General features: G+C 41.3%; 2 protein-coding genes across 3 annotated transcripts in view; both read left to right on the top strand.

The window, feature by feature from the left end:
* mtm1 (myotubularin 1) overlaps nucleotides 1-4,710 on the top strand; it is a 157,875-nt gene extending 153,165 nt beyond the window's left edge. For both annotated transcript variants that reach the window (XM_060832423.1, XM_060832424.1), the window contains one exon: nucleotides 402-4,710. In XM_060832423.1, the coding sequence (XP_060688406.1) occupies nucleotides 402-578 (177 nt within the window). In that variant the 3' untranslated portion in view covers nucleotides 579-4,710. The remainder of the gene's footprint in view (nucleotides 1-401) is intronic.
* Nucleotides 4,711-7,115: 2,405 nt separating this feature from the next.
* Nucleotides 7,116-22,093, top strand: part of mtmr1b (myotubularin related protein 1b) — a 108,332-nt gene continuing 93,354 nt past the window's right edge. Inside the window, exon 1 of the mRNA XM_060832421.1 lies at nucleotides 7,116-7,348. The gene's annotated coding sequence lies outside the window, so the exon portion shown is untranslated. The remainder of the gene's footprint in view (nucleotides 7,349-22,093) is intronic.

The raw sequence follows: 22,093 nt of genomic DNA, 5'->3' as shown, positions 1-22,093 counted from the left end.
TATCCGGTCGGCATGGATGGACCAAAGGGTTTGTTTCCATGCTGTACATCTCTGACTCTATGATGTTGCTAGATCTCCTGAGCCTTTCCAGCAACCTCTGTTTTTGTTTCTGACTTAGAGCATTGCAGTTCAGATGGTGGTGCGTGTATGGAATCAGCAGTCTGAGGAAGTAGTGAAGGCTGGCACAAAAGAACATTTAAAAGGCATCTAGTTTGATACATGAACAGGAAGGATTTAGTAGGATATGGGTCAAATGCTGGCAAGTGGGACAAGGTTAGTTTGGGATGTCTGGTCAGCATGAATGAGTTGGGCCAAAGTATCTGTTTCTGTGCTGTGAGACTCTGACTGGATAAGTATTAATATTATATGGTAACTGTCTCTCTTGTCTCCTCTTTGAGTAGCAGGACCCAGTTCAACAGCGATACAAGGAGTTGTTGGTTGTACGGGAGCAGTTGCTGAAGAAGCTAGAGGAGCTGCAGATTTCAGACTCTCCAACAGGAATGCTTCCCCATGTCTCCAATTCGTCACCTTCATCTTCTCCAGTGCCAGTATCTCCACACTCTCAGACAATGCTTTGAGATGTGTGCGCGGACAATTCCAAATACTTGCAGTACTGCTTATGTTAGAGACTCTTTAAAAAAAACTCATTTAAGCTATATTGCAGCATGTTAAAAGAATGCTGGCTAGGATTGTTGATTTATTTGCATGTTAATACTATAATTTCTCTTTCTACAAAAAGTGAATTAAAGATATTTTGATAAATGGCGTTCTAAATAATGTTTGTGCCTTTGTTTGAGTGGTAGCAGGCTGCCATTTATTTAGGGTTACTGTCCTGCTCTTTTTGTTTCAGTCTGTAGTCACGCTGACTGTCTCAATCACTGAGTAAACAGTGGACTTATTCATCTCAAATCCATATGAGTAGTGAGAGTCTTTGGAGGACAGCGATGAAAGCTCTACGGATTGCTGCAAGAACTGACCAGAAAAAAGCTGATTGTTGCATAAATAGCTTATATATGGCTTTTACTGCAAATTACTGTTCATGTATAGTTTGCTCCTTTGGTGATCCCTAGCAAATGAAAATAGTACTGTAGTATAAATGGAGCTTTTGTAGGGTCAGTGACGAGCAAAAGCAGAAGGTGAGAAGAGATTTTGAAAACAATATGGGAGTGATGTTGATCTTGGACAGAATCTCAAACTGGTGATAGTGGGCAATGGACAACCTATTGCACCAGGGTACCGAATACTGTATCTCCATTTCCTCATGATCTGCTGCTGCTCAAGCTGAATTTCAGCCCCCTGGTGTCTTTTTGCATGACTGCAGCTGGTCAATTCCTCCACCTCCTGTTATGCATTTGTTTTCAGTAGCAAAATATAAATATAAAAGTTATCCGTTTATTTCTATTAATATTTTTTAAGTTGAGTTCTCCCTTTGTTTTAAATAAATAGAATCTCTCCCTGACTGGAATTCAGTCTATACCTACAGCATTTGCAATTAATAGGATCCCCTAAGCAAACACCTGTATTCCTGGTCATTCTCTACGCCTGCATTTTATGAGCTTGTGTAATTGGCCAAAGTATTTCCCCCATTTATTTTTGTATTACTTTGAGGAGCTAAAAAGGTAATGCAAAAATTTAAAGAAATATGAATTAAATTAAACTACTTGTACCTGAAAATGCTGATCATTTTATTCATTTCTTTAAAACTATTATACTGATATTAAGTGAAATTAGGTTTAGGATTTTGTACAAATGTTTGGTTTTTAATGGGATAGTATGACTGCGTTTGGAAACAGATGACGATCTGAAGCATTTTAGCAGCGACTTGTTTTTTTTCCCTCTAACCAATTTGCTTCTGTGCATTGCAGATCTGAAGATAACAGTGGGGGGACAAGCACTGTCCTTCATCAACCTGAAATTTACAGTTGCCATTTTTATATGTTCGCCAAACAGTTGTCTGATATTTTGCCAAAGGTGTTAATTCATTGAGAATTACCATATATTTACTGAAATAGTCAACAAGGGGATGCTGTGAGGAACACCAACAACAATTTGTAGATTTTCTCTAGTGTTCCAAATGCATTTTCTAGGAAAGCAGAATTTTTTTTAGTGCAATGTGTCTTTCGGTAACATAGGTTTATTACATGATTCTTCACTGACTTTTTCTGTTCAGTTCCATTTACACAAATCAAATTTGATCTATTTTATTTTAATAATTTCATGCTCTTCACCTGTGTCTTTTGCATTGGAGCTATTTTTCATTGAATGTATTTTTGACAGCAAAGTATTGACCATGATTTGCCTTTTTTAGGGAAATCAAAGGTGATATTGAGAATTTAGCTAAATTGGCAAAACTCACTGTATAGGAAGGGCATGAATACTTGCTAGTATGCTCTCAGCTGACAGTTCTTTTCACGATTAAGGAAGGGTCATTTTGTTGAAGGCATTCAGAACAGATGTTAAATCAAGTGCTCATCTACCAGTTCATGTAGACGTAAAAGATCCCACGCTGTATTCTAAGAGCACTAGGGGAGTTCTTTCGGTCAATATTCATTCCTTTGCTGTTTGTGGTGCTTCGTTTGATGCACAACTTTACATGCATAACAGTAATTGCATTTCAGAAAGTAATTAATTGGCACTGAAGTGCTTTAAACATCCTGAGGACATAACACTTTATATAAATGCAAATTTGTTCTTGCAGATTTATCACAAATTGAGCACACTTGAAATAATTCTTCAAAATTCGTACAATATCCAAATTTAATTCCAGAAGATTTGATTCGATTTAGATGCTTTCTGGTTTCTGCCATTTACACCACCTATCACTGCACCAGGGAAACCAGAGAAATTGTTTGTCCTTGAAAAATTTACATCTGCTTGAATTTGTTGAGTTTCTATTCTACTTCTCAAACTTAGTTCAACTTCCTACTGTTTGCAGTTGAACTTTAATTGTTTTAGTCTATTAGGCCATATCTACATTCAAGACCTAAGCTGTAATCTGGGGCTGAAAACATTACATACACCACCTTTGGAATGATTTTTGCTAGTAGACCAGACATTTCTACATGTTGAAGTTGTACGTGCTTGGAGACTGATATACATGACAAGCATTAAGGAAGAGTTTGGCCAGTTGAAGTTTATGCCACTGTCCCTCAATGGTTGTTCCCTGAATTTTCTGTTGCACCTGATTGTTTTTGGGGATGGCACATTCTCTTCTATTTTTGGTTTAGTTAGGTCACTGTTATTGTTTTGGTTAAAATGCTTTTATGTAAAATGTTTGAATTGAATATTATAAATTACTTTGGTTCAGTAATAAATATTTGCAATGCATAATCTCTTTTAACATTGGTTAAGCATTCCACATATATAGTATTTGTCAAAAGTCAAGACTGGTAAAGCTTTTTACTTTTGGCTGATCTGTATTTTGGAACATATTCCCTTTTAAATAGCAAACCATAATAGCCAAAGGTCTCTATTCTGTGGGTTATGAAGCATTTGGTAATTAAAGTTTGAATTAATGACAGATTAAACTGTTACATTAAGGCTGATGCTCACAGAATCTGCTAATGTTTACAAATTACGTTTTGTGGCCAAGCAGCATTGCTGTCACATTTGTTACTGTTTAGTATTCAGATACTTCTGTCTTGTTGGTCTGAATTTTGCTAGCTTGTTGTATAATTGCAAGAAGTGGAAATTTTAGACTGAAATGTTCCGTATGCTGACTACTGACTTATGTATTCATTTTGTTTAATGTCCTCAAAGAAAACATCTTCCCTTGAAAAGAGTGTCTGATTTACAGGAAAAAGGGCTTTTGTAACTGAAAATATAAGTAAATGGGAATAAATTAAACATCCACAGGGCTCTCCTGGGATTGATGAGACCTGAGGGGAGGAAGTTTCATTAGAATTAGAAACCCTTAACAATATGATGCAACCTATTGTTAATCACTATTGAATGTTCACTCATCACACTGTACATTTAATTTCATGGGAGGTTTGCAATTGAACAAGAATTGCTTTTAATGGTCACTAAACCATTTTCATAACTGCTAATTGTTAAAATCATCAATCACGCTTGAATAAATCAAACAGCAGTTGCATATTTATTCGATTGTTTTAAAAAATCTCAACATCACATTTGGGTTTTAAGCATAGTTTGGTCCAAATGCACTTCTATTTTGTTTCTTTTGAGTCAGTGTCCTTTTTGTGGCTGTCTCAGATTTACTTGACAATAATGCTTTTGCTACTACAGAGTGGACCAGAATCAATTTGCAAGGGGGTGAAATTCTTGCATTCATTAACTCAGTGAAAATGGTGACTTCTGTGTTTTAAGTTGGAATGCAATATTCAACATCCATTAACATATTTGAAAATTTTTCAATGCAGAATTTTCACCCTCACTGGTGTGTACCATTTGTAGCTTGTCCATATATTTTCCGATCATTTAATTGTACTCAGGACATTTGCCTCTAACATAGCATTGTGTTTTCTTTCCCCCTATGATGGGTCAAATTACTAACTATAGATTCAGGAATGTTGATAATTAGATAATGTTCCATTATTATGTAAGTAATAGAAGACACGTTTTCGCATACTGTACTTTGACAAGTTGATTATAGTTAAACAGTGTACAAAATTTATCTATATTGTATGTGTCCTGTACAGTCAAATATGCTGTCTAGTTATTGTGAAATAAAAATCAACAATAATATAACACTCCAGATTTTGCAATATTTCTGTCAACATATTAAGCTTTAATTTCTGGCTCTTCTAACTTGGAGTAAAAAGTGAGGTCTGCAGATGCTGGAGATCAGAGCTGAAAATGTGTTGCTGGTTAAAGCTCAGCAGGTCAGGCAGCATCCAAGGAACAGGAAATTCGACGTTTCGGGTCAGAGCCCTTCATCAGGAATGAGGAGAGGGTGCCAGGCAGGCTAAGATAAAAGGTAGGGAGGAGGGATTTGGGGGAGGGGCGATGGAGATGTGACTCTTCTAACTTGGAGCATGAATTGTGTAGGACACTCTTAAGTGGGAGGGGTAGGTGCTGCTTAGTGCAGTTAACTAGATAATGTGGTTCAGAACAGCAGCGTGGGTTCAGTTCCTGTTCTGGCTGAGATAGACTTGGGACCTGTGCCTTGCCTGACCCAAGAGTGGAAGGCAATGGGATGCCACCACTGAAGCCATGAAAAATAATTCAAGATGAAACATCAGCAAACAATGAGCCAAGGACCTGCATTCAAGAATGTGTAGGAGATCACAAAGTACTGTATAGAACGCAAATTTGCAAAAGTGCATACACGTTGTAAACAAAAATAAACATTTGCAATTCAGACACATATACCAGAAACTAGAGTCTGCAACTTAATTGACCTACCTATAAATGAAGGCATGGTTATGATCTTGAATCTTTGAATGAATTCAGTTTTTTGTAATTTATGGAATATGGCCAGGATTTTATTGTGTATCCTGGTGATCTGCCCCCTGGAACTGCCATATCCATGTGCTGTAGATTGACTCTCAATGTCCTTAGGGAGGGAAGTCCAGGATTTTGACCCAGCAGCAGTGAAGAACTGATGATGGATTTCCAAGTCAGGATGGTGAGTGGTCATGTGTTGGGAGGGTGCTGTCTAAGGAATGTTGGTGATTTTCTGCAGTCCACTTTGTGGATGGTTTATACAGCTGCTACTGAGCATCAGTGGTAGGGGTGGTGGATGTAATTCCAATCAAAGTGATTGCCTTGGTGTCATGAATCTTAAGTGCTGTTGGAGCTTTTGTTATTTGGTCTTGGGATGTGGGCATTTATTGTCCAGACAGACAATGACTTGTGTGGCTGGAGTCACAGGTGGTCCATACCTAAGAAAGGACTGCAGGTTTTTATAACGATCAGTGGCAGTTATACAGTCAACGTTAAGCCTGCTATCTATCCTGGATTTTATTGAATTCACATTTCACCATCTTCCAATGTGGGATTCAAACCAATGTCTCCAGGGGTTCTGGATTGCTAATCCAGTGACATTACCCCTACACCACCATCTCTCCTTGCTACACTGATCCAAGCAGGTGGGGAGTGTTGACTTGTGCCTTTTACATGGTGGATAGACTTTGAGGTGACCAGACGAATTGCTGGCTGTAGGGTTTCAAACCTCTGACCTGCTTTTGTTGCAACAATGTTTATATAGCTGGTCCAACTCAGTTTCCTGTCAATCATAACCTCCAGCATGTTGATTATTGGAGATTCAGTGATGATAATGTCATTAAAAAGTCAAGGACACTGGTTTGACTCTGAGATGGTTTTTACACATCCATTACGTAGATGTTATTTACCACTTGTCCCAACCTGGGACATTGTTCAAGAAATAAAGAACTATAGATACTGAAGAAATGGAACAAAAACAAAAATAATTGGAGAAACTAGGCAAGTCTGGCAGCATCTGTGGATTGAAAGCAGAGTTAGAGTCTAGTGAGGTACAAACAATGACTGCAGATGCTGGAAACCAGATTCTGGATCAGTGGTGCTGGAAGAGCACAGCAGTTCAGGCAGCATCCAACGAGCAGCAACATTGATGTTTCGGGCAAAAGCACTACATCAGGAATGAAGGCAGTGAGCCTGAAGCGTGGAGAGATAAGCTAGGGGAGGGTGGGGGTGGGGAGAGAGTAGCATAGAGTACAATGGGTGTGTACAAAGGAGATGAAGGTGATAGGTGAGGGAGGAGAGGGTGGAGTGGATAGGTGGAAAAGGAGCTCGGCAGGTCAGGCGAGTTCGAACAAGTCATGGGGACAGTGCTGAGCTGGAAGTTTGGAATTCGGGTGAGGTGGGGGAAGGGGAAATGAGGAAGCTGTTGAAGTCTACATTGATGCCAGCAGCTTCCTCATTTCCCCTTCCCCCACCTCATCCTAGTTTCAAACTTCCAGCTCAGCACTGTCCCAATGACTTGTCCGGACTCGTCTGACCTGCCTAGCTCCTTTTTCATCTATCCACTCCACCCTCTCCTCCCTGACCTATCACCTTCATCTCCTTTGTACACACCCATTGTACTGTATGCTACTCTCTCCCCACCCCACCCTGTTCTAGTTTATCTCTCCATGCTTCCGGCTCACTGCCTTCATTCCTGATGAAGGGCTTTTGCCTGAAACGTCGATTTCACTGCTCGTTGGATGCTGCCTGAACTGCTGTGCTCTTCCAGCACCACTGATCCAGAAATTAGAGTCTAGTGAGCCTTCGTCACTCAACCTGAAACCTGAGCATCCTATTTCTGACCTTACGATGCGGGGAAAGTCATTGAGGGAACAGCTTAAGATGTTCGGGCCAAGGAGGACTTAGCTGATCTCTGAAACAGCCTAGTAATTTCTTTGAGGTAATTGACCTGCAACACAAGCTGTATGTGCGAGGTATGATTCTAACCAGCAAATGTTCCTCTGCACTCCCCATTCCCGTTGACTCCAGTTTTGCTAGGATTCCTTAATGCCATACTATTAATTGACAGAATGGCTGTAACCTTATACTGATTGTGAAATTTATTAAAGCCTTTAATGTACAATTGTCCGGTGTCTATCGCTTCTGATTCTAGTAGTGTGCAACCTTTTTGCAGTGGTTAGTTAGTGCGCTGTTGAATGACTGAAGGCCGAATGCAGGGTTGTGATGAGCTACCATGAATTTAAACATGCCTGTGATGTTTAAATAACTTTTGAGCAGACAATGAGGTGACTGCCTACTTGTACTATTTCCAGACTATTAATCCAGAGATCCAGGTAATGGCCTGAGTTCGAGTCACATGGTAGAATTTGAATTCCGTAAAAATCTGGGATTAAGATTCCAATGACTATGAAATCGTTGCCAGTTGTCAGAGCAACCCATCAGGTTCACTGAAGTCCATTTGGGAATGAAATTTGCCATTCTTATCTGGTCTGGACTACATTTGACTTTAAACTCTAGCAGTGTGGTTGCCTTTCAGCTGCTCTTTGGGAAATAAATACTGGTCTAGCCAGTGCTGACCATGTGCCGTGAATGATTTTTTAAAAAAAAATCTATTCTCAGATAGACCAAGCATAGCGTGCAGAGTCTGTACTGCTAGTTCTACTATAAAACATGTTTATTTGGATTATATCTGCGATAAATGCCATTGGTTGTGAATCCTATCAGATTGAATGGATCAGTGGGAGAGACTGAGGCAATGAAGAATTTACAAGAGCAAGGGAATGTGATGGATGGCAGTTTTGGAAGGGAGAAAAAAATTCAGATGCAGTCACATAGATGGGTTAACTCCAGGAAAGGTAAGAGAGGTAGGCAGGAGTCTTCTGTGGCCATCCCCATTTCAAACAAATATGATGATTTGGAAAATGTAGGGGATGATGGCTGTTCGTGCTACATTCCCCTGAGAATCCACGTTTCTGGTATTGAGACTGGCTCTAACACAGTGAGGGTTCCCAGAGATCGACTGCGTGAGGGGACTCTCTAGTCCAAGGTACAGACAGACATTTCTGTAGCCAGCAGCAAAAAATCAGAATGGTGTGTTGCTTCCCTGGATTAAGGATACCTCAGAGGGTGCAGAATGTTCTCGAGGGGGAGAGAGACCAGCAGGAGGTCATTGTGCATATTGGAACCTATGACATAAGAAAGGAAAAGGTTAAGATTCTAAAGGGAGATTACAGAGAATTAGGCAGGCATTTAAAACGGAGGTCTTTGAAGTAATGTCCGGATTACTCCCAGCGCTATGAGCTAGCGAGGGCAGGAATAGGAGGATAGAGCAGATGAATGCATGGCTGAGGAGCTGATGTACGGGAGAAAGATTCATATTTTTGGATCATTGGAAGCTCCTTTGGGGTAGAAGTGACCTGTACAAGAAGGACAATTTGCACCTAAATTGGAAGGGGACTAATATAGTGCCAGGGAGGTTTGCTAGAGCTGCTTGGGAGGATTTAAACTAGGAAGGCGGAGTTGGGGGAGCAGTGGGACCAGGAAGATAGTGAAGAAAGAGATAAATCTGGTACAGTTGAGAAAAGAAGCGAGTCAAACAGGGCAGGCAGGAACAAAGCAGAGAACAGGGCAGGACTGATAAATTAAGCTGCATTTTTTTCAATGCAAGAGGCCTAACAGGAAAGGCAGATAAACTCAGACCATGATCAGGAACATGGGACTGGGATATCATAGCAATTACAGAAGCATGGCTCAGGGATGGACAGGATTGGCAGTTTAATGTTCCAGGATAGAACTGCTACAGGAACGATAGAAAGGGAGGCAAGAGAGAAGGGCGAAGTGGCATTTGTGATGAGGGATAGCATTACAGCTGTGCTGAGGGAGGATATTCCTGGAAATACATCCAGGGAAGATATTTGGGTGGAACTGAGAAATAATAAAGGGATGATCACCTTATTGGGATTGTATTATAGACCCCCTAATAGTCAGAGGGAAATTGAGAAACAAATGTGGTAGGTGATCTCGGTTATCTGTCAGAATAATAGGGTGGTTATGGTCGGGGATTTTAACTTTCCAAAGATAGACTGGGACTGCCATAGACTGACTGACTTGAAGAGGAATTTAAGTGTGTACAAGAAAATTTTCTGATTCAGTACGTGGATGAGCTTACTAGAGAAGGTGCAAAACCTGACCTACTCTTGGGAAATAAGGCAGGGCAGGTGACTGAGGTGTCAGTGGGGGAGCACTTTGGGGCCAGTGACCATAATTCTATTAGTTTTAAAATAGTGATGGAAAAGGATAGACCAGATCTAAAAGTTGAAGTTCTAAATTGGGGCAAGGTCAGTTTTGACGGTATAAGGCAAGAAGTTTCAAAAGCTGATTGGAGGCAGATGTTCACAGGTAAAGGGACGGGTGGAAAATGGGAAGCCTTCAGAAATGAGATAACAAGAGTCCAGAGAAAGTATATTCCTGTTAGGGTGAAAGGAAAGGCTGGTAGGTAGAGAAAATGCTGAATGACTAAAGAAATTGAGGGTTTGGTTAAAAAAAAGGAAGCATATTAAGGTATAGACAAGATCGATCGAGTGAATCCTTAGTATAATGACAGTAGGAGTATACTTAAGAGGGAAATCAGGAGTGCAAAAAGGGGGTAAGAGATAGCTTTGGCAAATAGAGTTAAGGAGAATCTAAAGGGTTTTTACAAATACATTAAGGACAGAAAGGTAACTAGGGAGAGAATAGGGCCCCTCAAACATCAGCAAGATGGCCTTTGTGTGGAGATGGGGAAGGTACTAAGAATATTTTGGATCAGTGTTTACAATGGAAAAGGATATGGAAGATATAGAATGTAGGGAAACAGATGGTGACATCTTGAAAAATGTCCATATTACAGAGGAGGAAGTGCTGGATGTCTTGAAACGCATAAAAGTGGATAAATCCCCAGGACCTGATCAGGTGTACCCTAGAACTCTGTAGGAAGCTAGAGAAGTGAATGCTGAGCCTCTTGCTGAGATAATTGTATCATCGATAGTCACAGGTGAGGTGCCGGAAGATTAGAGGTTGGCTAACGTGGTGCCACTGTTTAAGAAAGGCGGTAAGGACAAGCCAGGAAACTATAGACCAGTGAGCCTGACATCAGTGGTGGGCAAGTTGTTGGAGGGAATCCTGAGGGACAGAATGTACATGGATTTGGAAAGGCAAGGACTGATTAGGGATGGTCAACGGGGCTTTGTGTGTGGGAAATCATGTTTCACAAACTTGATTGAGCTTTTTGAAGAAGTAACAAAGAGGATTGATGAGGGCAGAACAGGAGATGTGATCTATATGGACTTCAGTAAGGTGTTCACCAAGGCTCCCCATGGGAGATTGGTTAGCAAGGTTAGATCTCATGGAATACAAGGAGAACTCGACATTTGGATACAGAACTGGCTCAAAGGTGAAAGACAGAGAGTGGTGGTGGAGGGTTGTTTTTCAGACTGGAGGCCTGTGACCAGTGAAGTGCCACAAGGATTGATGCTGGGTCCACTTTTTTTTTACTCATTTGTATGAATGATTTGGATGTGAGCATAAAAGGTATAGTTAGTAACTTTGCAGATGACACCAAAATTGAAGTTGTAGTGGACAGCGAAGAAGGTTAACTCCAATTACAATGGGATCTTGATCAGATGGGCCAATGGGCTGAGAAGTGGCAGATGGAGTTTAATTCAGATAAATGCGAGGTGCTGCATTTTGGGAAAGCAAATATTAGCAAGACTTATACACTTAATGGTAAGGTCCTAGGGAGTGTTGCTGAACAAAGAGACCTTGGAGTGCAGGTTCATAGCTCTTTGAAAGTGGAGTTGAAGGTAGATAGGATAGTGAAGAAGGCGTTTGGTATGCTTTCCTTTATTGGTCAGTGCATTGAGTACAGGAGTTGGTCAGTCATGTTGCGGCTGTATAGGACATTGGTTAGGCCACTGTTTGAATATTGTGTGCAATTCTGGTCTCCTTCCTATCGGAAAGTTGTTGTGAAACTTGAAAGGGTTCAGAAAAGATTTACAAGGATGTTGCCAGGTTTGGAGGATTTGAGCTACAGGGAGAGGCTGAACAGGCTAGAGCTATTTTCCCTGGATCGTCGGAGGCTGAGGAGTGACCTTATAGAGGTTTATAAAATCATGAGGGGCATGGATAGGATAAATAGCCAAAGTTTTTTCCCCTGGGGTGGGGGAGTCCAGAGCTAGAGACCATAGGTTTAGGGGGACAGGGGAAAGATATAAAAGAGACCTGAGGGGCAACTTTTCACGCAGAGGGTGGTACGTGTATGGAATGGGCTGCCAGACGAAGTGGTGGACACGAGTACAATTGCGACATTTCAAGGCATTTGGATGGGTATCTGAATAGGAAGGGTTTGGAGGGATATGGTCCGGGTGATGGCAGGTGGAACTCGATTGGGTTGGGATATCTGCTCGGCATGGACGCGTTGGACTGAAGGGTCTGTTTCTGTGCTGTACATCTCTATGACTCTAATTTGCCTAACTCAATTTGTGAATTGCTGACTATTTTTATCAAGCGAACGCCCGTTCGCTGTTACGCGATTCTCATGCCTGGCACTAGGTGTCACGGTGCGCGGAGGACTGGACTCCGTGTTGGCATCACGTGATCAGTTGGCTCGCGTGCTTTCTGGTTAAGAGCTTCGTGAAAGGTATTGTCAAATATTTATGCTAGTGGACTTGGAAAAGCAATGAAAATGTCTCTGCAGCCTGAGGACGAGAAGCTGGGAATCATCTGTTAATTTAAAAACTTGAGATAAGAGTGAAATTTCACTGGAATTAACTAACAGTAAAAGGTACGGTGTTAAGGAGCAGCTTGAAACTTGGCTTTGTTGTTTGTATTAAGAGCTTCTTTCTCTTGGTTTAAAAATATGTTAAGATGTTAAGAGTATCTGCAGACTTGAGTGAATCTGTTCCAGTGACTAATCACCGTGGTAACCACCTGCAGGAAAGGACAGTACAGGGGCCTGGACATGGTCAGTCAGCTGCTCAGGGTGGTCAGCGTCAGGGAGAGAAAGGTGGGTGGCACACTGTTATGTTTGATGCACGTGTGGAGATGAATGAGGGGGTGAGTATGGCTTGTGCAGAAGAGATTCAGGGTTAGTCAGGGTCAGATATTAATGAAGGTGAGAGTCAGTGGGGAAGATGTTGCAGGAAATGGTGGGTACAGTGATAGAGAGAGTGTGAGGTATCAACGAGAAGATTGTGGCACTTTCCCTGGCAGAGTGGACGAGGTCATTGATCTTCTTCCAACATGCTGTGCATTCCTTCAGATGGTTGAGACTGCACTGGCCTGGATGGTAACCCTGGTCCAGGTTGGTGTGTTTCCAGTAGAATGGCGTACTCTGTTGGCCTGGATGTCCTACCTCTGCATCACGCCATCCTCATCAGCAATATTTCCATGTCTCTGCCCACAAAGAGAGGCGCTGATTTTCCATTGTCTGCTACATTCAAGGCGCCAGTGTCAGGAATCATGCAGGGCAGTTCCGGATTGATAACTCTTGCCTGGGTGTGCAATATCTTTTTAAAGATGGTGCTGCACCACACACACTGCTCAATTCTGGGATATCCAGGAAGTGGTGAGTTGTTTTGGAAATGGTACATGGTATGATGGTGTTAGAATGTGTGAGAGGGGTGTTGAAGAGTTGGATAGGTAATAAATCAGGTGGGTTTTGTAAAATAAGACGATAGATATCCTCGAGCATCACGATGTGAAATCCTCTGAAACTTAGTGAAAGAAATTAATATTCAGCCCTTGATCTATCAAGACAGGTCTCATTCTGGGATCTGACTTGTGAAGTGTTATTATTGGATGGGATCAGAAGATTGGCTAGAATGTAGTGTAGCCAGCAGGTTTCAATGCCATCTGAGCATAGTTGAAGATTTTGATGAATTGCACTACACAGTACCACACAACAGGTCAGTTACAGTGAAGATCTAGACGCCTCCAAAGTGGCCTCTTGGTTCGAGATTGGTCAAAAGAATCACTAGGACTATGATCTCTTTAAAGCAAGGTCACCAGTTTAATAAATTAAGGCAGCCTTGCGCAGATTTGTCCAGCAACACTGAGATTAAAAGCTTCTGCGTTCTGTGGAGAAATGGTGCAATTACATTTGAAAATTACACATTATTTATATGTTTTAAGAGCTACTACAGCCTTAATTACAAGAAAAGACCAATCACACATAATAAGGTGACATGATTTACAGCAGGTTAATCCAATGATATTCCCTGGGAAAGGATTCTTAATTTACATAGCGCACCATCCCATGCTTGGTAGTTCAAGGTTAACTCAAATACCAAATCACTGTCTTATGATTCACATTATGAGAAATCCATTGTTCTCTCTTATCTCTAAATACAACCAACTTAGCAAAGCATCAGTTCAAGTTCACAGAGTCAAATCATTACTTGCAGTCATTTTGTTGCGTTATTTTAAATTAAAAAGCCATTTTGTGATTAATAAAAATCTACAGATACTTGTTGCTTCTGACAACAGCCTAAATTCAAACTTTAGATCCTCAACAGCAGGTCAAAATTTACTAAGACTGTGCTATTGTTTGTGTTAGGCTAACTACTATTTTTGTTTACATTGTTGCTGGTATTTTTGGTGGTTTGCCCCAACTCTGTTTTTCCCATTGGCCCCATTATTTCTACTGCACGATTTTCTAGAACCTAGTGTCACATGGGAACTCAACTACTGTGTTATAGGAGAACTACCTATATGCCTGTACAGAATCAGACCAAATCTGATATTTCCAGATTTTAAAATGTATAAAACCTAAAACTAATGCTTGCAAAATCTATTGTATGTTTCCTATGCATGGTGACAATGCGCCCCTGTCTGTTCAAATGAATCCATCAGCAATCATTGGGAGATAACAGCTGACTTCAGTGACCAGTGTGTTCAACTGGTTTCGTCACTATTGTATACGCTGTTTGCTGTCGAGTCACTGCGCCATAAAAGCTTTGCAAATAACAAACTTTAATGGAGAATTTTTCTCAGGTCCTTTGCTGAGATGGAAGGAAAGCTGCCTCTCAGCCAAGGAAGGAGATAGTAATTGAGGAAGATAGACAGAAGTGGCAGGCAGTGACTAGGGGCAGCCCCCAGAATCAGTGCCTAGGCTTCAGCTTTCACTGTTATATGTAAATAACCTAGATGAGGGAATCAAATGCAACATTTTCTGATGACATGAAGCAGAGCAGCGTTGTGAGGAGAAAGTGATTTGGATGAGATGAGTGATGGGCAAACACCTGGCAGTACGAAGTTGCTAAATGTGATGTTTTTCACTTCAATGTGAAAAAACAAATAGTATTATTTAAATGGTGAGATAAATTGGGAAATATGGATGTACAAAGGGATCTAGGTGTCTTTGTACACCAGTCAAAGTAAGTGGACAGGGAGGTACAGCAGGCAATTAGGAAAGCAATTGGAATGTTAGGGGATCTATTTGAAATATATAAAATTCCAATAGAGCTGGTCAGACTTGGTGAATCTGAAACTAGGGTCAGTGTTTCAGGATACAGGGTAGGCCGTTTAGGACTGAGATAACGAAAATACATTTTTCATTGAAATGGTGATCAAGCTATGGAAGGTGTGGAGACCAAGTCACTGAATATATGCCCAAAAGAGAGATAAATGTTTAGATTTTAAAGCATCAAGGGGTGTTGAGATGGAGGATTAGCCACGATCATATTGAATGGCCTACTCTTGCATCCAGTTTTGTGTTTAAGATTCGTCATGGGAGGAAGCAACAGGGTTCCGGAAGTGAATTTCAAACTATGAACTGTGGATGAAAATCAACGATGGGTAAAAAACAGACACACACAACAGTTTGGGTTGTAAACACTGGCCGTGCATGATGGAGTCAAGAACTAAGGCATGCGAGAGACTGCAAAATAACACATTGCCACCACGCTATATTTGCAGCTCCCAGAGCTACTAGCATATTGTGTTGCAGCCAGGTCGACTGGAACCATTTGGAATGCCTAGGGTGGGTTCATTACCATGAATCCTTGCTGGTATTAATCCAAGTTCCTGATAGGAATTGGACAAGGGTGTTAACACACAGTTTGCAGCAGAACGTGGCCTAAATAAACTAATAGGCTAACTACACTATATTTGAGAAACATCAATGTCTCTTCTAAGATCGCAATCTATACTTAAGAATATATCACTTTTACTGAAACATTCTTGTCTACATCTTAGACATAACTGAACAGTTCAACCACTGGTTAGCTGCTCCCAGAAACACACCTATATATCCTGATGGGTGAAGCTTATCTCACGATATCAGTTAACCCTTTCAGATATTGTCTTGCACAAAGGGCCCAGAGAGGGAATGGAAAGGTTTAACATTTAAAAAGTGGAAGTTGTACATTTGAAGCATGAAAGCTTCAGGTGCCAGTGAGCCTTAGGCAGGGATACAGGTGGGGGATGTAATTAAAAAATGTGCATTTGATTTTACAGTCGCTCAGGAGGAGTGGCCATCGTTATTTATTGGCCATTCCCTAATTACTATTGAACTCTGCGATTTGCTAGCCGGTTTCAGAAGGCAACGAACCTGCAACCCCTACACTTTCAGGCACTGCATTTAACAACTTGCTATGTGAACAAGTTTTGTTTTCCCATATTACCTTTGATTCTTTTGCACAACATTTTAAATACAACACTGTTATGATTGTTCCTTTGATCAGTAGTGGGGTGAAAACCTGCCATCCTTACCTGGTCTGGTCTATATGTGACTCCAGCCTGACAGCAACGTGGTTGCCTCTTGAAGGAGATTTTTCCCCCGGGCTTTATTTGACATCATTGTAAATCTATACCCTCTTGATCTTATACAAACAGGAACAGTTTCTCCCTATGTACTCTATCCAGCCCACACATGATTTTAGAAACTTCTATCAAATCTCCTCTCAGTCGACTCCTCTCCAATAATCCCAACTTCTTCAGTCGATCTTCATAACTGAACTTGTCCCTGCTGACCAGATATCCTAAGCTGATCTTGTACCATTTGCCAGCACTTAGCCCTTATCCTGTTAAACCCTCTATTCATATGCCCATCCAGATGCCTTTTAGATTAGATTAGATTACTTACAGTGTGGAAACAGGCCCTTCGGCCCAACAGGTCCACACCGACCCGCCGAAGAGCAACTCATCCAGACCCATTCCCCTACATTTACCCCTTCACCTGACACAATGGGCAATTTAGCATGGCCAATTCACCTGACCTGCACATCTTTGGACTGTGGGAGGAAACGGAGTACCCGGAGGAAACCCACGCAGACACAGGGAGAATGTGCAAACTCCACACAGTCAGTTGCTGAGGCGGGAATTTAACCCGGGTCTCTGGTGCTGTGAAGCAGCAGTGCTAACCACTGAGACACCGTGTTGCCTGTAAAATTAATTGCACCTGCCATCCTTACTTGGTCTGGTCTATATGTGACTCCAGCCTGACAGCAATGTGGTTGCCTCTTGAAGGAGATTTTTTCCCCCGGGCTTTATTTGCACCTGACTCCATCACTTCTTCTGAAAGTTCATTCCGTACATGCACACTTTCTTTGTGAAAAGGTTGATCCTCGGGTATCTTTTAAATCTTTCTCCTTTCATCTTAAACCTAAGCCCTCTAGTTTTGGACTTCCCTACCCTGGGAAAAGATTTGGCTATTCACCCTATTCACACCCCTCATGGTTTTATAATCTTTAGAAGGTTGCCCCCCCAGTAAAAACTCCCCAGCCTATTCAGCCTCTTCCTACAGTTCAAACCCTCCAACCCTGGTAACATCCTTGTAATCTTTTCTGAACCTTTTCACATTCAACAACATTTTTCCTTCGGGAGGGAGACCAGAACTGAAAGCAGTATTCTCGAAGTGGCCTAACCAATCCAAGACCTATAGTGAATGAACTGACCAATGAAGGCAAGTGTGCCAAACACCTTCTTCATTATCTGTGACTCCACTTCCAAGAAACGATGTACCTGCAGTCCTATGTCCCTTTGGTAACATTCTTCAGGACCTTACCATTAAGTGTGTAAGTTCTGTCATGATTTGTCTTTCCAAAATGCAAGACCTCACAGTTATCTAAATTAAACTCCTCTGCCATTCCTCAGTCCATTGGCCCAACTGATCAAGGTCCCGTTGTGCTCCAAGATACCTCTTTCGCTGTCCATGACACCACCCATTTTGGTGTCATCAGCAAACTTACTAACCATAGCTCCTGTTTTCACATCCAAATCATTTATATAAATGATGAAAAGCAGTGGACCCAGCACTGATCTTTGCAGCACACCACTGGTCATAGGCCTCCTCTCTGGAAAAACAACCCTCCACCATCACACTCTCTCCTACCTTCAAGCCAATTTTGTATCCAATTAACTAGCTCTCTCTGGATGCGGAACATCATCAAGTGCTTTTAAGTCCATGGTGCGGAGGGGACAATTTCAACGTTTTAAAATGGCATTAAACTTGGAAGAATTGAAAAATGGAGAGGAGGACAGAATGGAACTCCAAAAGGAAATTGACAAGTTGGTTGAGTGGGTAGATAGGCAGCAGATAGAGTTCAATGCAATTAAGTCAGACGTTGTCAACTGCTCTGCCCTAGCCATCTTTGTCACCACTTCACAAAACTCAATCAAGTTTGTGAGACACAATTTTCCCATACGAAGCTATGTTGACTATCCCAAATCAGTCATCGCCTTTCCAGATACATGTAAATCCTGTCTCTTAGGATTACTTCCAACAACTTGCCCACCATTGATGTCTATAGTGCCCTGGCTTGTCCTTAGCACCTTTCTTAAATAATGGCACCTCATTAGCCAATCTCTAATCCTCTGGCTATCGACGATACAAATATCTCAGCAAGGGGCCCAGCAATCACTTCCCTAGTCTCCCACAAAGTTCTGGGGTGCATCTGATTGTGTCCTGTGGATTTATCCATTTTTCTGTGTTTTAAGACGTCCAGCACTTCCTCTTCTATAGTGTGGACACTTTTCAAGATATCACCATTTATTCCAGGGATCATTCTTGTTAATCCCTTCTGCTCTCCCTCCAATGTCTCATAACGTGGTGCCTACAACTGTACACAATATTTTAGCTGAGGTCTAACAAGTATCTTGTACAAGTTCAACATCATCACCCTGCTCTTATGTGCATGAGTGCCGTATGCTATATTTTCTGCTGTCTCCACCAGTCCTGCCAACTTCAATGATCATATAGCTGCCTCTTCTCCTGCACCCCCCTTAGAATTGTACCCCCTATTTAATATTGTCGTTCAATGTTCTTTTGACCAAAGTACATCATTTCACACTTCATTGCATTGAACCCTATCTGCTGCCTATCCACCCACTCCACCAACTTGTCAATTTCCTTTTTGAGTTCAACTCTGTCCTCCACACTGTTTACAATTTTTCCAAGTTTAGTGCTATTTTAAAACTTTGAAATTGTCCCCTGCACACCAAGATGCAGATCATTAATGAATGTCAGGAAATGCCAGCATCCCAATACTAACTCTTGGAGAACTCCATTTCAAACCTTCCTCCAGCCCAAAAAATATCCATTGACTGTAGCTCTGTTTCTTATCACTGTCAATCTTGTAACCACGTTGCTATATTATTCTTTTTATACCATGATCTGTAACTTTCCTCACAAGTCTGTTGTGTGGCACTGCTGTCTGGAAATCCCCACATATCATATCATCAATCTCTTCTGATACTTCTTCAAAACATTCCACCAATGAGTCAAATATGATTTCCCCTTTGGAAATACATGCTGTCTGTTCCCACCTTTTACCATGTGATCACTAATTTAATCCCAAATAATTGTTTCTAGAAATTTCCCTACCATCAAAGTTAAACTAACTGCTCTCTAATTGCTGGGAATATCCTTACAACCTTTCTTGAACGAGACTGTTATTGTTGACAATTCTCTAAACATCTGGCATTTACCAAATCCATGTTTCCACAATGTACTTGAGCCCATGTTAATAGATTAAATGTTTAGCCATTTTGTATTTATATCAAAATGAGAGAGAACCTAACAAATAGTTAAGTGAGTGGATTATGTGTAACTGTTCCACGGTATAGTTTTCATCAGATTAGTCAAATTGTGCTGTTTAATATATAATGTTGGTACTGCTAATTGTGCATCTCCCACATCAATTATACACAAATCACCATGAACTTGACAATGTAATGCAAACACTCATTTAATTTCAATTTTCCATTTAAACGTCTCCTATACTCTGAGATATCTCACTGCTTGTCTTCCACAGCCAGTACACTAGCTACAAGATGGAGGTGAGTACTGCAGATGCTGGAGATTAGAATCAAGATTGGAAAAGCACAGCAGGTCAGGCAGCATCCAATGAGCAAGAAAATCGACGTTTCAGGCAAAAGCCCTTCATCAGGAATGCCCGAAACATCGATTTTCCTGCTCCTCGGATGCTGCCTGACCTGCTGTGCTTTTCTAATCTTGACTCTAATCTCCAGCAGTACTCATCTCTAGCTACAAGAGTGTGATGGAACAATTTCCACTTGACTGTTTGGGTGCAGCTCCAACAACACTGAAGAAGTGCAAAGCCATTTAGTCCACTTGATTAGCACCCTATTCACCACATTCCACATCCACCCCCTCCATCACTGGCAAAGTGCAGTATTGTGCAGCACTGCGGCCCCATCCCATGTCTGCTTTGATGTCAGTTTTCAAATCTGTGCGCACTACCTCCTAGGTCAAAAAAGCAGATACATAAAAGCACCAGCATCTCCGACATCTTGTCCAAGCCACACTCCATCCCGACGTGGCAATTATATGATCACCTCTTCATTGTTAGATCAAGGAGAGCCAATGTATGTTATCTACCTGGACTTCAAGGTCTTTGACAAGGTGCCACACAGGAGGCTACTGAATAAGATATGAGCCCATGGTATTAGAGGCACGGTGCTAGCATGGATAGAAGCTTGGCTGTCTGGCAGAAAGCAGAGACTGGGGATAAAAGGATAGCAGCCCGTGACTAGTGGCGTTTCGCAAGGCTCCGTATTGTGAGCAAAACTTTTCACTTTATACATTAACAATCTCGATGAAGGAACTAAGGGCATTCTATCTAAGTTTACAGAGTAGACAAAGATAGGTGGAGGGACAGGTAGCACTGAGAAGGCGAAGAGGCTGCAGAAGGATTTTGCCAGGATAGGAAAGTGTGCAAAGAAATGACAGATGGAGTACAACAAGGGGAAAGTGTGAGGTTATGCATTTTGGTAGGAAGAATGGAGGCATGGACTATTTTCTGTATAGGGAGAAAATTCAGAAATCTGAAGTGCAAAGAGACAAAGGAGTTCTAGTCCAGGATTCTCTCAAGGTAAACTTGCAAGTTGAGTAGTTAGGAAGGCAAATGCAATTAAGGCATTTATTTTGAGAGGACTTGAATATAAAAGCAGGGATACACTTCTGAGGCTCTGTAAGGCTCTGGTCAGCCAACATTTGAAGTATTGTGTGCAGTTTTGGGCCCCATATATCAGGAAGCATGTACTGGCCCTGGAGTGTGTTCAGAGGAGATTCAGAAGTATGGTCCCAGGAATGAAAATCTTGACGTGATGAATGTTTGAGGACTCTGAGTTTATACTCGATGGATTTTAGAAGGATTAAGCAGATCTAATTAAAACATTCAGAATACTGAATGGCCTGGACAGAGTAGATTTTGGGAAGATATTTCCATTGGTAGGAGAGACTAGGACCTGAGGGCACAGCCTTAGAGTATAGAGAAGACCTTTTAGAAAGAAGATAAGGAGAAACTTCTTCAGCCAGACAGTGGTGAATCTTTGGAATTCATTGCCACAGAGGGCTGTGGAGGCCGGGTCATTGAGTATATTTAAGACTGAGATAGATAGGTTCTTGAGTATCAAGGCGATCAAGGGTTATGGGGAGAAAGTGGGAAAATGGGGTTGAGAAACTTAACAGTGATGATGGAATGGCAAAGCAGACTCAATGGGCTGAATGGCCTAGTTCCTGCTCCTATGTCTTATGGTCTTATTTAGTTGCCGCCTTACTATTTTTCATTACACCTCTTTTCAGTGGTTCAGAGTTCAGTGGTAACAGACCAGGCTAATTACAGTGACTTACAATGGACTCCAATGCAGCAGTATATTTACACATAATGAAATTAAAGCATTTTTAAAACACAACATAGTAAGTCGTGAAATCAAAACACTTAGTGTTCTGCGGTAAGTTATCAGTACTTCTCAGACATTTCAGTGTGATGAGATAATGCAGTTGTACATTTGCGACATTAACCAGATCATGCTGCAAAACAGTGTCCTGGGCTGCAAGTATAATGACAGTTAACTGAGCTCACAAAACAATAGTCACCGGGTTTATATTAAATATAAAATTACAGAAAATGTCTGCTTGGGAAAGCAGGAAAATTACAGGATGTATTTGTCTAGACAGCTGAATGTTAGTGTGCTTTATGTTTTTGTGTTAAAATATTATCTGGACATTAATTTTGTTGATATGCATGTCTTTATTACCCTTTGATGTATGTGACATGATCTAGTCGGCTATTTGGTAAGTGAAATTTTGTGGGCCCAATGTGGCTAATTGTTTCATTCAATTTTAGTCTTTTGGGCTATTTCCTCTATAATTTTTAAACTGGGAGAAAAATGTTAACCATGC

Source organism: Hemiscyllium ocellatum, chromosome 11, assembly GCF_020745735.1.
Source record: "Hemiscyllium ocellatum isolate sHemOce1 chromosome 11, sHemOce1.pat.X.cur, whole genome shotgun sequence".
Classification (NCBI taxonomy): domain Eukaryota; kingdom Metazoa; phylum Chordata; class Chondrichthyes; order Orectolobiformes; family Hemiscylliidae; genus Hemiscyllium; species Hemiscyllium ocellatum.
Note: the sequence above shows the minus strand (reverse complement) of the source record. Positions and strands in the feature narration are given on the sequence as shown.